This window comes from Amblyraja radiata, chromosome 11 (assembly GCF_010909765.2).
Source record: "Amblyraja radiata isolate CabotCenter1 chromosome 11, sAmbRad1.1.pri, whole genome shotgun sequence".
NCBI lineage: Eukaryota > Metazoa > Chordata > Chondrichthyes > Rajiformes > Rajidae > Amblyraja > Amblyraja radiata.
The window spans coordinates 49,018,555-49,033,443 of NC_045966.1; the positions used below are offsets into that span (position 1 = coordinate 49,018,555).

The 14,889-nt window shown below is 37.2% G+C and overlaps 1 protein-coding gene across 3 annotated transcripts in view; it reads right to left on the bottom strand.

The window, feature by feature from the left end:
* Positions 1–385: 385 nt before the first annotated feature.
* The window catches only part of kif3a (kinesin family member 3A), a 97,637-nt gene continuing 83,133 nt past the window's right edge, over positions 386–14,889 (bottom strand). For all 3 annotated transcript variants that reach the window (XM_033029882.1, XM_033029881.1, XM_033029883.1), the window contains 6 exons: positions 13,090–13,200; positions 11,298–11,423; positions 9,651–9,704; positions 8,918–8,986; positions 6,764–6,891; positions 386–3,906 (listed from right to left, as the gene is read on the bottom strand). In XM_033029882.1, coding sequence (XP_032885773.1) covers positions 3,816–3,906; positions 6,764–6,891; positions 8,918–8,986; positions 9,651–9,704; positions 11,298–11,423; positions 13,090–13,200 — 579 coding nt within the window. In that variant the 3' untranslated portion in view covers positions 386–3,815. The remainder of the gene's footprint in view (positions 3,907–6,763; positions 6,892–8,917; positions 8,987–9,650; positions 9,705–11,297; positions 11,424–13,089; positions 13,201–14,889) is intronic.

Here is a 14,889-nt window from a genome sequence, read left to right on the forward strand (position 1 = left end):
CATTTCTTTGCATTTGGAAGGTAAAATGAGTGGAGTTTTTGAAAGATTTGACAAGTGAAAAAACACTTCTTAGCAAAGCCCAAAAAAACAAAGCATTATTTTAACCTCATTGCAAGGCTCTTCTACAGTGATACAAGTCTTATACACAAAATGTAGAGGAAGCCAATTTCAAAATACTGAAATTACCATTAAGATTTTTGTTTAAATATGGAATTGAGGCACATGGGTGGCATTACACTACTGATTCCCACTGATGTAAATTAATAGTAAACAGATGACTACTTCTGTTCCTATGATTTCCACTGCAAAGTTGTTAGTTGAGACACAACCAAACCTTTTGATTCAGGTACTAAATTGGAACTGATGCTACTTTTCTAACACCAAATCAGATGACATCACAATTTTTAATTGACATTTAAAACAAAGACAACTCATTTAACAATCATGGTACATTCATTTCAAATAGCATTGCTAGCTGAGGTTTAGTGATAGCAATCTACATGTTTTATTTTTTGACATGAACATGCTGCATATATATACATATACATGGTCTTATATGTAAACCACTGCACAACCGACACAACAGATTACATGGAATAACCAGTAAAAACACATTTTTTGAAGAGCTTAAACCAACTGCTCGAAGCACATCGCATACGAAGTTAGTTTACATGAGGTGAAACATTAAAAACGAACCAGGGAGCCCCTGTAATAATCTCATCACATATCCCAGTATTAGTATATAATTTAAGAACATGTGCAGATTTCTATTATTATTTTTTAAACACTCTACAGTAACCTTTGCTACAACAATGGACATCGAGTACACAGTAATAAAACAAAGACAATGCTTTGCATTATGAATATGACATGCAACAATATATTCAACTGTTAAGTTCAAATCTATAGTAGACAATAAAGTCACCATGACCAATTGTTGTTAAATCCGAATACTTAAAGAATTGATGCTCATCCACAGATTAAAAAAAGGTTATTTTAATATGCTTGAAGTAAACAATTTTTCAGCTAAATTCTTGAGATTAATTTGAGAAATTACCACATTAAAGCATTAAAGTTCACAAAAAAAAACAAAATGCAGATATCTCAGAGATCATTTGCAAACCACTTACATGGTCAAGTTTCTCAATCTGATAATGCAGATATTTCAATAATTATGCAGATAACCAAATCAGCTGTACTTGCAGTTTTATATTACAGAGGTTTACATTCCACTAGCAAGTCTGCGGGATTCTGTGTAAAAAGTTTTTAATTTGTAAAGCTCGTTTCACGTGGCAGATTTTATTCCAACACTGAGGAGCTTAGGTAGTTGCGAGGGGCAACCAACCTTAATTTTAGGATACGGGGGAACCTACCCACTGCTGCCCCAGTGGTTCTGCTTGTAGGACTCTGGCATGGTCATGTCATCCATATATTTGAACACAAGTTCTGATCACTTTTGTGCTCTGGTACTATATAATAGAGGTATTCATTAATAATGTCAAAGGGAAATAAGTTGAAAATAGGGTATTTAATAGAATTAGTTCATTTGAATCCTTCAAAGCTATTACCTCTACAATATAAATCCTCATGCTTTGGATTATTAAGTATATTGATTTTTTTTCTTTAGTCACACTAAAACCTAAATTTGTTTTTAATCCTTGGAACCAGAATCAAGACATTTTCTGACCAAGAATGAGCTAATTAAAATAAATATATTTTTCGACTCCTAAATGTGTGGCAAAGAATCAACAAACTCCCAGGTTACTGTCAATGACCTGTTTAACATATTACAGAATGGAAACAAATTAACCTTTCTGTGGACACAGCTGGGTACTTTGAATTTGACTCAGTGTCCTGCTAATTTATGAAAATGACAGGACTCTGGGGTCTTTACAGCGAATGCCACATCAATGAAAACTGAAAGGCTTACCATATTTTTTTATCTGCTACTACCCTAGAACCACACACGGGCACCAAACATTGCTGTTTCAAGTGATGTAAACTGCAAGTATTCCCAGGTCAGCATCAAGCTCTGTGCATCCAAAGCATCAGCACATAAAGATTCATTTTGCACTTTAAACAGTAATTGACGGCAAAGTCTTGAGAATGGGTGGCGATCTGTTTTACTAAAGTTATAAATAATTGCTTTTCCTAACCTTGTAAAATGTTTACATAGCTGAATGGTACAACATTTAAGAATATGGTTGAACGTCATCAATAATGGGAATTCATACTTTGTTGGTGCAAGCTGACAATTTCCTTGTTATCTATCCTACAGCAGTTTGAACAAATCTCGGGTACCTTCCTCCCAGAGAAAAGCTGATGTACCTTCCTCCCAGAGAAATGCTCTAAGCAGAATACTTCACATGTTCACAAACGAGAGCAGCTTTCCATTTCACAAATACAAGGAATGTTTAAGCAAAATATCTGAGTTAGTGTTTTAAAAATAATAACTATCAAAGACTCGTTCTCCAATCCTGAGTTCCTGGTGGAGACGTGTTGAGAACTTAAATAACATTACAGACAGAACTACCCCACCATGGGCACCACCCTACACATGTGCAAAAGTGCTTTACTGTTGTTTCCTATATATATGTTTAAAGCTTCCTTAGTTAACAGCTTCCAATACATAGAATGTTTCAATTTATTTCTCATGCATTAAATAGCTGCCAACTGTCAAATGAAATGATCGTTTAATGTGATTTGATCAAGGAAGAATCCAAGACCATCACCAGTAGTGACTAGTACTATCCATTAAATTCAATACCACTGTATTTCGTTTTACCTTTATCCATTGAGTGATTAATTTTCCATGCCTAAAACATTTTACAAAGTTCAATTTCTACTATACTAGTTACAGTATTCCATGTTGAATGTCTTCATAAAATAATTCGGACTTATTCTCTTGTGATTTTGACGAACATCGAACTTTTCCCAAAGTATAAATCAACAGCGGAAATAACAGCTCATCCCTAGTTATCTTCCCAAATCCTCCCTTGTTTACTTCTTAATCGTCCCCATCAAATGGAAGTCAGTTTCTGTGTCACAAAACCCTTTCATCTTACGGAACCTCATCTCCATCCTTTCCATTTTCTTGAATCCTTGCTGGCGATGAAATAGAAGGCGAATAATTAATGTTCTTCTTCCTCCCCACTCTCCCAGGGTAAAAGATGTACCTTTTAATTTAACAACGTGGTTATGAAAGGACTGATGTAATATGCATTGCACTCTTAGAAAAATAAAGGAACCATACTATCCAGAGTATTCAACATTCACTTAACTTACATCAGTCACTGAACACAATCATAACTCCAAACCCTTAACATGTCACACCAACAATAGCACACACGAGGCTTTAACCAAACACAAGATGTACATGAAAAAGTGGTAAAAATGATGCCAAGTTTGAACGTTAAGGTCTCTATATTGCAGGAATTACACAGGATAGAGGTAACAGTTGCAGCTCAATGAAGTTACTTGGTACCTGATGTTTGGAACAATTTTAGAAGCTTAAAGTCCTTTAAGCTATAAATGTTTAGTATTATTTGCTTTAAATTTAAAGTCAGATACATATTTTTTTAATGAATAGCTTAGCTGCCCAAATGAGTACTTTATATTCACTGATAAGATACAATATAAGCCAAGGAATCTTGACTTCTCAAAATAATAGAATCTCAAAACATTAGTTAACAAAACTTGATCTCATGACATTCCATCATCATTAGCAATAAATTTGTCACACAGACCAGTAAATGTGGGTTCAAGAAATGCTCGTATGATACATAAATCATAATTGTTCTTTGCCATGGCATTTTTCAATGTCCTGCAACATTTCCCACTATAGTCAGACTGGTCATTTGATCATTGAAGGAGTCAATTCCAGCTTCAGCCTTTGTAGACCGTTTCCTGATTATGAAAAAGAAAACAAACCATAATAATTATTCAAAGATGTAAATTCAGCTTAATATTTTCCTAAGTGTATGTCAAATTACTGACCCTGTTATCAATATACATTAATAACGTACTTAGAATATAAGATGTGATTTCAGTTGAGATGAAGATGAACGTAGAAGTGTAACAACACAGAAGATAACGTTTAATGTTTTGATGATGAGGATAACACTGGCCTGATGGAATGAGCACTTGCAATGAAATGCAAGAATACAATCTTAAGTCTGGTGGGAAGAATGAGGATAGATAAAACAAACTAAATATTTCTGTCTTCCACCTCTCTTTCTCATGCAAAAAAAAAAAAAGCTTCTCATGTCCCCCTGTGCTGATGAAGTCATCAAACAATTTCCACGCAGAGTGAAACCTAGAAATTCTATTTTCAACAATGGTATATAACTGGACAAATGGATACAGGTCCACCACTGATTTTCCAGCAACTGGTGGTCAGGCACCTCCCTTAATCCAGACAACATTATGAGAGTGCACTTGAATTCCCTGCCAGAAGTCCCCCCGAAAATGTGGCGCCTAGACCAGATGAGGCGGCCAATCTTTACGTCATCTGGGCCGATATCCTGGCCCCTGGGTGGACCGTTCTGGTATCCTAGGATTCCTCTCATTGCCAGTGACCTCCGTTGGTTTGGCAAAACAGATAATCCAGAAAGGCTCTGGAACCAAGGTTGCTGGAAAATTAGTGGTGAACCGGAGCTTCGTCTTTGACAAAAAATTTGTGTATCACTCAAGGCAATCCATATTCATATTATCACATTGTTAACTAATAATCAAAAACATTATATTCTACATCACTGAACTGAATATTTCCTATGTATCACTATGCAATGCAGCATCTTTAAAGTTTGGTTTATTAAGTGAGGAAATAAGTGGTTAAGATTGTCTTAGTGTTGATCGCAAGGAAGTTCTGGAGTTCTATACTACAGAGAATGATGATTTGCAAGGGAGAAAAGCAGCTGGCGATGGTAATTTACACAAGGTAAGAAATGAAAGTGAACAACACAACAGGAAATGCACTCTAGGGGAGAAGATAAAGCAGGGAAAAAAACAGCATTACTAACAACTACCCCAAGTCTGGAGCAGCAACCAAATATTGCGTGGAAACACGTAATAAACATAATGCTAAACCATAATCACTCAAAATCCATGCACCTTCAAAACCGATTATGTACACGCAACCTGGGTGTTACAGCTCTTCAGGTAATAGTAGGTATGTTGCAAAGCCTACCTGAAGTTCGCTGAAAATCTGTCCCAGCCCGTGTGCGCGATTTTGGCGCCGTTTAGAGGGGGGCGGGTTTAAAACGCGATTTTCCCTAGCCTGTTCAAATCGAGGTTTTTCAGCCTAGTTAATTATTAACGAAAAATCGCTGGAAGATTCCAGCTGGAGCTATTTTTAGTTTTAAGGGCTTTCTTTACTTGTTATAGTAGGTTAAAAATTAACCTCTAAACCCACGACTGCCGACAACAGGTCGGATCTCATACAGGGGAAAACGGAAGGTAGGCTGTTTATTTTTACGTTAAAAAGGGCTTCTTAAGATCCCTTTATACAAAGTTTAATGTTGCGAGTAGCTAATTTGGGCCTCATTATATCCCGCAGTATTTTTCTGGGCATTTGAGGGCACAAATCTACCGCAATGTGAACGTTCTAGACCAGCTTGTTCACAGGATCCCACTAGAAAGCTGATTTAAATGGACTTTAATTTACAGCAATTGAACACTAAATTCCTTCCATTTGGCCTATAAATTAATGTAAATGAGATTTAAAAATCATGTTTTATTGTGAATTATTTGTGAATATTATTTGGACACTTAGGCTATTTAAAAATGTTAATCATTTATTAAGAAATGGATAGATGTTCAGATCTAGTAATTGAAGTTTGAAATTAGCTACAATTGGGTAACTAACTAATTATATGCTTTAATTTCAGGTCATCCAAGTAAGATTATTTTATATTTGTTTCAGAATGCTTTAATCTATGATAACTGAAAATTTCATTCAGTTCTCTTAATTTTTAAGAAAGTTATGGGCTTTTGACTATCCACGATCACAGCTTTTTTGTTATGTCCATAGAAAATCAATAGGGAACAAGATGCTAATTTCCGAGTATGACAATGGCCATAACATTTTAAATACTTGATATGAAAGTGAATTAGGTGTCAAATTAAACTTCTTTTTATGCTTTATCTGATGAGATAAATTGCAGACTTGATTTTTAAAATCTCAAAATTTTGTAACATTGCTAGTAATAGCAATTCACCCTTAGAGAATTCATAAATCACTAGCCAAAAAATTGATAGAAGGGATAATATATTCCCTCTTCCAGAATTTGTGAAAAAAATAATATTGTTATTTAACTTGCATTTCTTGATACATGCACAGATTAACATTGTTTTGCTTTATGGAATACAATGATGCAGACGGTTTTCTTGGAAAATAGGGATCGCCTGCGCCCACAATGAACATCCCTGATGGAAAACCCTTATGGCTAGTTTTAAAAAGAACACTAGCAGTTGACTTGGGTGTTCTTTATTTGTTGGGCAATTTTTCTCCTAACCTACAACACATCGCAGAATGACTTGCATGAGGGTTTATTCTACTTTGGGAATTATTATCTTTTCCTGTTAAGATTTAAATGGTACATGTCAAAAATGACAAGTTACTGGAATTCATCCAATACCTTTGAAATAATATCTCAATGAATAGTCATGATTTCAAATGTTAGAAAGAATAGAACAAAATGTAAAAGTTAAGATATATTTTATAATAAAACAAACATTAAGAAAATATTTCCTATAGCCTCACTTTCTTCCAGTTTTGGGTCTGGATTTTCCTCCTTTTGAAGTTCTTGGTCTCTCCAGTTTCATTAATGACTGACGAAGACTTTCCTCAGTGTAGGCCAAGTAAACATGAGACAGGTCCACTTCAAAGGGCTGAAATAATAAAGCCAGTGTTAACTAAGAAAACAATTAGGAACTTTTGGTATACCATTCAAGACCAACTTCAAGACTCAAGGACTAGCTTTTGTTTGATAAAGCAAGATTTTCCAGGTGGGATTGACATTAACATGCATCATAGAGCACTTATGCACATAGAAAAACTGCATTTGAATTCTACACAGGGATCATTTACCAAGATGGTAATATTGTTACTATATGATTGGAGACAGCAAGCAAATTGGATACTATTTATATGTCTGTGTGACCTAAAGAACTTCACAAAAATACTTATTTTGTTGACAAATATGACCAACAGCGTTCATCCAATTAAAGTTATTACAAATAGCAATTCAATAATCACACATCGATTTTGTTTGGTGCAAATTGTCTTTGCTGCGTGGCATTATATCATTCAGGTCTGTAGGTTGTATGTTCAAGTCCTACTCAGGCACAAAAATATAGATTAATACTTCAAAGAGGTAAGGGAGTATTGCATTGTCAAAAGAATTAAAGTTGAATAAAAATAGGATTTAAAAGTTATAAAACTGCTATCATATTGCAGCAAGTTTTAAAGAAATTACTGTATCCAAATATCTTTAACTCGTTAGGAATGTATGATCACAATCGACAATAATGTCCTTTTTTAATGTCCTGAACTACAGGTTAAATTTTAACTGCAACTGAATTGAAACACACTGCCTATGATCACAAATGATTTTGTAAAATTAAGTACCCTTAAGAATGGAATGGGGCACACAATTTCAAAATAAACATATCACTGCACTTGCGAATTATTAAGTTTTTTAACGATCCAAATCACTAAAATTGATTTTTTGTGGTTTTAGTCAGTATAATGCATTTTAAATAAAAGGTTCTACTGCTTGGCGCACTGGAGGCTGAGGTGATGTTACAGAGGTGTATAAAATCTTGAGGGGAATAGATAGGGTGAATGCAGTCTTTTACCCACAGTATGGGAATCAAAAACATGAGACAAAGGTTTAGGTGAGATGTGCACAAAACAATAGACACCCGAGTGGCAACGTTTTCACTCAAGAGTGGAACGAGTATATGGAACAAGCTGCCACATGAGGCAGTTGAGGCAGATATAACAGCATTTAAAAGGCTCTTGGACAGTTACATGGATAGGAATGGTTTCGAGGGATATGGGCCAAACTCATTCCGTGTGTGGAAGGGGCCTCGAAGGACGAGAAGCCGAAGCTAAGAAGAGGAAGCCAAGATACCGAACGGAAACGACACCGAAAAGCTAGAGGGAGAGGGAGAGGGAGAGGGAGAGGGAGAGGGAGACATATGTACAGGGACATATCTATCCATGCACTGTATACTTGTATTTATACTTATGCATTTCAAATATGTATGTCATGTTTTATACTTTGGAGAGAGAGAGAGAGAGATAGAGAGAGAGAGAGAGAGAGAGAGATAGAGATATTCCAGCCTCTTAACCCCAAGCACCGTGGTAGATCAACGCTTACAAAAATAATCCGCTCTATGGTTTTTTGCAGTCCACTAGCGGCGAATGAAAATTGAAAGTCCCCCCCACCCTCCCGTCTCCCCCGGCCAGTGATGTGATGGACAATCGCTGACAAGGTCTCGGACAATCCCGTCCCCGGAGACGTCATGTCCGTTATTTGGCTTTTCGGCGTCGCATATTTGTTTTTTTGGGTGTTGCGCCTGTTCGGTTATTTGGCTTTTCGGCGTTGTTTCCGTTTGTTATCTTGGCTTCCACTTCTTGGCTTCTGCTTCTCGTCCTTCGACGCCCCATCCGGGTACCAACTCATTCAAGTGGGACTTGTTTAGCTGGGGCATCCTGGTCAGCATGCACAATTTGGGCCGATAGGTTTGCTTCTGTGCTCTTTCATTTATATCTTGTTCGTATTTTGACAATTATCAAAAAGGTGGAATAATTAAATAATAAGTGTTGAGGCTTGGGTTGGACGGGGGAGGGTTTGGTAAGGAAAGAAATGTCTATAAAGTAAAGAATTCAAAAGTGGCATCAACTTACATCTTTTTCTTTTTTGTCCGGGACTGGCGTCTGTTTTCTCATGTTGTTTCCTGTATATGCCACACATTTCTACAAGCAAGCAGAGAAATATTTTGGCAACCATAAAATTTATAATTCTAAACAATGTCTTTGCAATGTACAATGAAACAAATGTGGAAAAATTGCAAGTCTTGGATTAAGATTCAGAGGGTTGGAACAGGTAAGAGCATGTTCCTACAAAATAGGAACTGCAAAATTAATTTTATGAATTGAACACAACATTTTCTGTAGATTTCCAACATTTTCAATAAACAAACACATTGGCATTACTTTAAATGTTTTTGACATTGTTTCATTGAATTTCTTTCAGTTTAACATTCAGACCAATTCTTTAAGCACCAAAACGTAGAAATTGTTCCCACTATCCATAGTCAAATGCCTTTGTTCTGTACGCATGCCTCTAAAAACTGACATTACATTGTGAACTGTAAGGAGATTATTAAGTGATTAATTTACTAAATGAAATTCATTGTGCAATCTATTTCATTTTGATATGTTTTTCAAATCAACAAATTGTTTAATTATTAATCCAACTATAAAGATATCTAAAGCTTACAAGCTAAAGGCAAAAATTGAAATACTATCGATCCTCTCAATGAGACAATTCCAAGGCTAGCATTACGTTACAGATGAACCAAGCTTATAGTGAACATGAATCCATCTAAAGTTCCAATACATTGACTCTACAACCTACCAACTGCCACTCCCCGATGTCTTCATTCCAGTGTACGTAGTTTTCAATCATCTCCTTGAAGGCATAAATATCAATTTTAGATAAACTTGCTCTCTCTTATCTATTGGTGCCAAGCACAAAATATAATAAATGCAAAGTATAAACCAATTCACTGTACATGATTTGATCAATCCTGCACCATAAAAAACATTAGGCTCTTCTGAAGTTATACTAAGCTTTATAATTGATTATTCAGTTATTAACCTTCCCAATTACCAATCAAAATTTCTACAGGCTAAGGTCTTACATGAAGTTCTACTTACAAAAAAATTAATAGCAATTTACTACTAATTTGCAAAATCTTTAGACACAGGAAGAGTAAATGCAATCTATCACTTTCCTAATGTACTGCTCAAAATATATTTGTTTAACATTTATAATAACAAAAGTTATTCCTGTTTTGTTTTTAAAGATGTATGACAAGGAAAGTGTCCTTTAGGTACAACAGGAGCACTTGTGTCTTGAGGTAGACACAAAATGCTGGAGTAACTCAGCAGGATAGACAGCATCTCTGGAGAGAAGGAATGGGTAACGTTTCGGGTTGAGACCCTTCATCAGACTTGCGTCTGGAACCTGATCTTATCATAATGGTCCTACATTAACAATTTTCATCATTATTCATTGAGGAAAAGGATTTTGAAGTTGGAGAACTTAGCAGAGGTGAAGGCGAAAGTCTTAATCAACAAAGAGGAGGTGCCTGATGCCTCAGCAGGTATAAAGTTGGATAAGTACCTCGAAGCAAATGGGACCTATCCCTGGTTGCTCTGGGAAGCAAGGGATGAGATTGATGGGGCTTTAACTAAGATTTTAAAATCCTTGCTGACCACAAATGAGTTTCCTGAAAGGCGACAAAAATGGCCTGTCTTTTCAAGAGAAACAGGGAAAAGCCTAGCAATTATAGGCCTGAGGGTCTAACATCAGTTGTAGGCATTGTTGGAGAAAATGCTGATAGTCAAGATAAACAATCATTTGGAATGCCAGGGTCTAATCAGAGACAGCCAATGAGCAGATCCTGAGACCAAACTGATCGAAATATTTGAGGAGGTAACCAAGTGAACTCATGAGGGGAAAGAATTGGCTGCGGATTAAATAAACTTCAGCAAGACCTTTGACAAGGTCCCACATGGAAGACTGTTCTAAAAGGTTAGGACCATGGGATCCAGGCAAGTTAGCAAACTGCATTCAAATCTGGCTTGGCAATAACAGACAGAGGGTGATGGTAGAGGGTTATTTTAGTATTAGGACACCTGGTACTTGTGGTGTTCCTCAGGGCTCAGAGCTGGGACCATTACTGTTTACAAAATACGTGAATGATTTGGTTGGATGTGGATGGAAGAAGCATGATCATTAAGTTTGTAATGACACAAAGATTGTCGTCATCCATAGCATGGAGGGTGTTCTTCAGCTACAGAAGGAAATTGATGTGTTGGTAAAATAGGCTGATAAATAGCAGAGTTAAATCCATACCATTCAGGAAGGCTGTACTATCCAAGCAATCCAATCAACATCATAGTTTTGTGTTTAAACAAAAGTATGTTCGACACAAGTACAAATTATTTAACTTCATAAAAAACCTTAGATTAGCAGATCATTAAAAATCCATTTGACCTGGTATTCTTGCGGAATAAAGTTGTCAACAATGAGCATCTGGAGTCTAAGTTCTCGGCCGAGCTGTCTTACATTCTCCAGCAACCCTTCAATCTCACGTTGATGTTCTTGCCGCAGGTCTGCCATCTTTGGATAAAAACCAAACAGACTATCTGTAACATTATGTGATGCAGGAAAAACACTCAGTCATACAACATGAAAAAATGCTCTTCAACCCAATTTGTCCATGCCGAGCAACATGCCCCATCTACACTAGTCCCACCTGCCCACATTTGGTCCACATCCCTCTAAACCTTTCCTATCCATGTACATGTACAAACATATTTTAAATGTTATTGCAATAAAAGACTGTGCATCTATCCTATCTACATTGAACCATTTAATGCAAAAAAACCCAAAAAACTGGACATAATGGGGTTATTTCCAACAGGACCTCCTCTACATATTGTCAAACAGATCCACTGCAAGGTAGCGCAGCAGTGTGGCAAGTTTGGGTGCTCTTCCCAGAGAGAGGTCCGCACTCAACCGATTCAATCTCTTTTTTACCTGTATGCATAGCTTCATACCTAAATGATCCAATTATATTTTCTACAATTCTGCACTCTGTATCTTCCCCTTTGCTCCATCTATTGTACATGAGTTTGACGATTGTACTTGTGTATCAAATATCTGATCTGATTGGATAGCATGCAAAACAAAGCTTTTTACTATACCTCAATATACACAACAATAATAAACCTATACCTAAACAGTGTTACTATTACATGGAAAAGGCAAGCACAAAATTGGGAAAGGATGAGCAAAATGATTTTAGCTTCTTTCCTAATTATTCTTTCTTGTAGTACTATTTTTTTAAATGCAACCCATTCGTGACCATCTTAAAATGTAATCTGTAAATTCTAAACTTACAACTTCAATGTCCTCTGTGAAGGACCCAATACAATGATGTCTTAGCATAGATGCAGAAAGAGTACTATCACTATAGATGGCTGAGAAAGAAAATCGATGTTGTAAATGTAGATTATATTCTTAGATATATGGTTCTAAAGACTGTCTTACTGGTTTCCTGGTTTGAGTTTTTTAAATTTAATGTCCTTCTGCAGTTGTACAGAGCCCTACCGAGACCATACCTGGAGTATTGTGTGCAGTTTTGGTCCCCTAATTTGAGGAAGGACATTCTTGCTATTGAGGGAGTGCAGCATAGGTTTACAAGGTTAATTCCCGGGATGGCGGGACTGTCATGTGCTGAGAGAATGGAGCAGCTGGGCTTGTACACTCTGGAGTTTAGAAGGATGAGAGGGCATCTCATTAAAACATATAAGATTGTTAAGGGTTTGGACATGCTGGAGGCAGGAGACATGTTCCTGATGTTGGGGGAGTCCAGAACCAGGGACCACAGTTTAAGAATAAGGAGTAAGCCATTTAGAACGGAGACGAGAAAACACTTTTTCTCACAGAGAGTGGTGAGTCTGTGGAATTCTCTGCCTCAGAGGGCGATGGAGGCAGGTTCTCTGGATGCTTTCAAGAGAGAGCTAGATAGGGCTTTTAAAAATAGTGGAGTCAGGGGATATGGGGAGAAGGCAGGAACGGGGTACTGATTGGGGATGATCAGCCATGATCACATTGAATGGCGGTGTTGGCTCGAAGGGCCAAATGGCCTACTCCTGCACCTATTGTCTATTGTCACCTGCATCTAGAGTAATGTTTGTGTGGAATAAATACAATTGTTAAAAATATATAAATCTTATAAAATATGTCCCAGAAGTACCATTAAAAATGTCTATTTGCGTACCTCAGACTTTGCTGCCATCAGCATGGTCCAAACTTTTTTCAGTTTCTTTGTTTTACCTTGCGCTTCCTCCTGCAAACTGGTATACTTCTCCTCAATGTCTAGACGTTCTTGCTTTAATGAAAAACATACCAGAAAAGTACATTATTTATTTGTAGAAATAACCAGAAATAATATAAATCAATGCAACCTTTTGAAGACAGTTTTATTAAAACCCCTTAGCCATTACAAATCCTTCTTCCCCTTAGCCATTACAAATCCTTTATGCTGCAGAAAAAGGACACTGTTGGGAACTTTTGATAATTTATTAGCTTATCTGTGCTAATGTAGTTTCAATATGATCACTGACAGGGGTGACTACTTGTGACAGGAAAATGTCTTCAGTGTAGAAAATTGTTCCACCAAGAATGGCAGAATGGCACTGGGGAAGTGCTAGGGAAATCAAAATCTTTGTTTAAATAAAAAAAGAAATGTTAAGGATGAATGGAAAACAGATTAAAATGGAAAGGTCTAGGGTAAAAAAATAAAATTAAACGCAATAAACCCAAATTTGAGATGACGTCATGAAAGGGAAATGAAAAAGGTAGAAAAAGGTGGGCATTGGTTCCTTGTGTGTACTCTGCCAATCAACAAGATCACTAATCACTGTGCAACTCTCCTACACTAACTCAATATCCCCAGGTCATTACAAAAAAACTATTGATGTGATGGCAGCCTCGCCAATAGTTTGTCTGTCTTTTCGTCTTTTCGTCTTTTTTGTGTTTTAAAACTATGTGTTAATGTTCTCTTGTTTGTTTTATGTGGGGGGGGGGGGGAGTTTTTAATCAATCTCTTACCTTGCCGGAGATGCGATTGTTTTCCAGATCGCATCTCCGGTCGCTCTGCGGCCTAACATCATGGAGCTGGCGACCTTGCTCGAGACTGACTTTGAGCCCCACCGCGGGGCCGTGGACTAGCCATCAAAACCTGCGACCCCTTGCCTGGGATCGGTGCGGCCTGCGGATTTCAACATCGAGGAGCTCGCAGTCTCGGGTAGAGACTGATGTAGGGAAGCTCCAAGCCACACGAGGTTCAACCAGCCCAGACCCAGGGTCCGATCGCCCGACGCAGGGGAGCTGAGAGCCCCCCTCGATGCGGGAACTTGATCGCCCTGATACGGAGGGCTCGACCGCCAGTTGCAGGAGCCAAGATCGCCCCGACGACGGTAGGTTCGAGTGCCCCGAATGGGAGAACAAAGAGGGGAAGAAAATTGAACTTTTTTTGCCTTCCATCATAGTGAGGAATGTGGGGGAGTCGCTGTGGTGGATGTTCATGTTAAAAATTTATTTGGGGATCTTGTTGCTCTTTATTGGTATGACTGTATGACAAATCAAATTCCTCAAAAGTTGCAAAACATACTTTACTAATAAAGTACTATTATGAATATGATTATGATTTTGAATCTACTGAACAACTGAGCCTCAGCAGTTATTGATTAACAGAGGGGGCTTCTTGTATTAATAAAGTAGAGGAAGAAAAATAGGATAAGATATTTCACGAAGAGTAAAGTTAATCAGAGTAAAGTTATTCACCAAGCCAGAGAACAGTATATTAAGTTGAGGGAATCAACTAAAAGAGGCACAAAAGGTCCAAACTGCATGAACAGAAAATCTTTAGTTGAAGTTTATAGAGGTAGAAAATAAGACCCTGAAGTAAATGAAACAGACTGAAAGTAGGTCAGCATGGGCAAGATGTATGGGTAAGCAGGATTTCATACAAGATAGGATCAGATAGTCTGAAGTTGCATAGAATGCAGCACAAGAT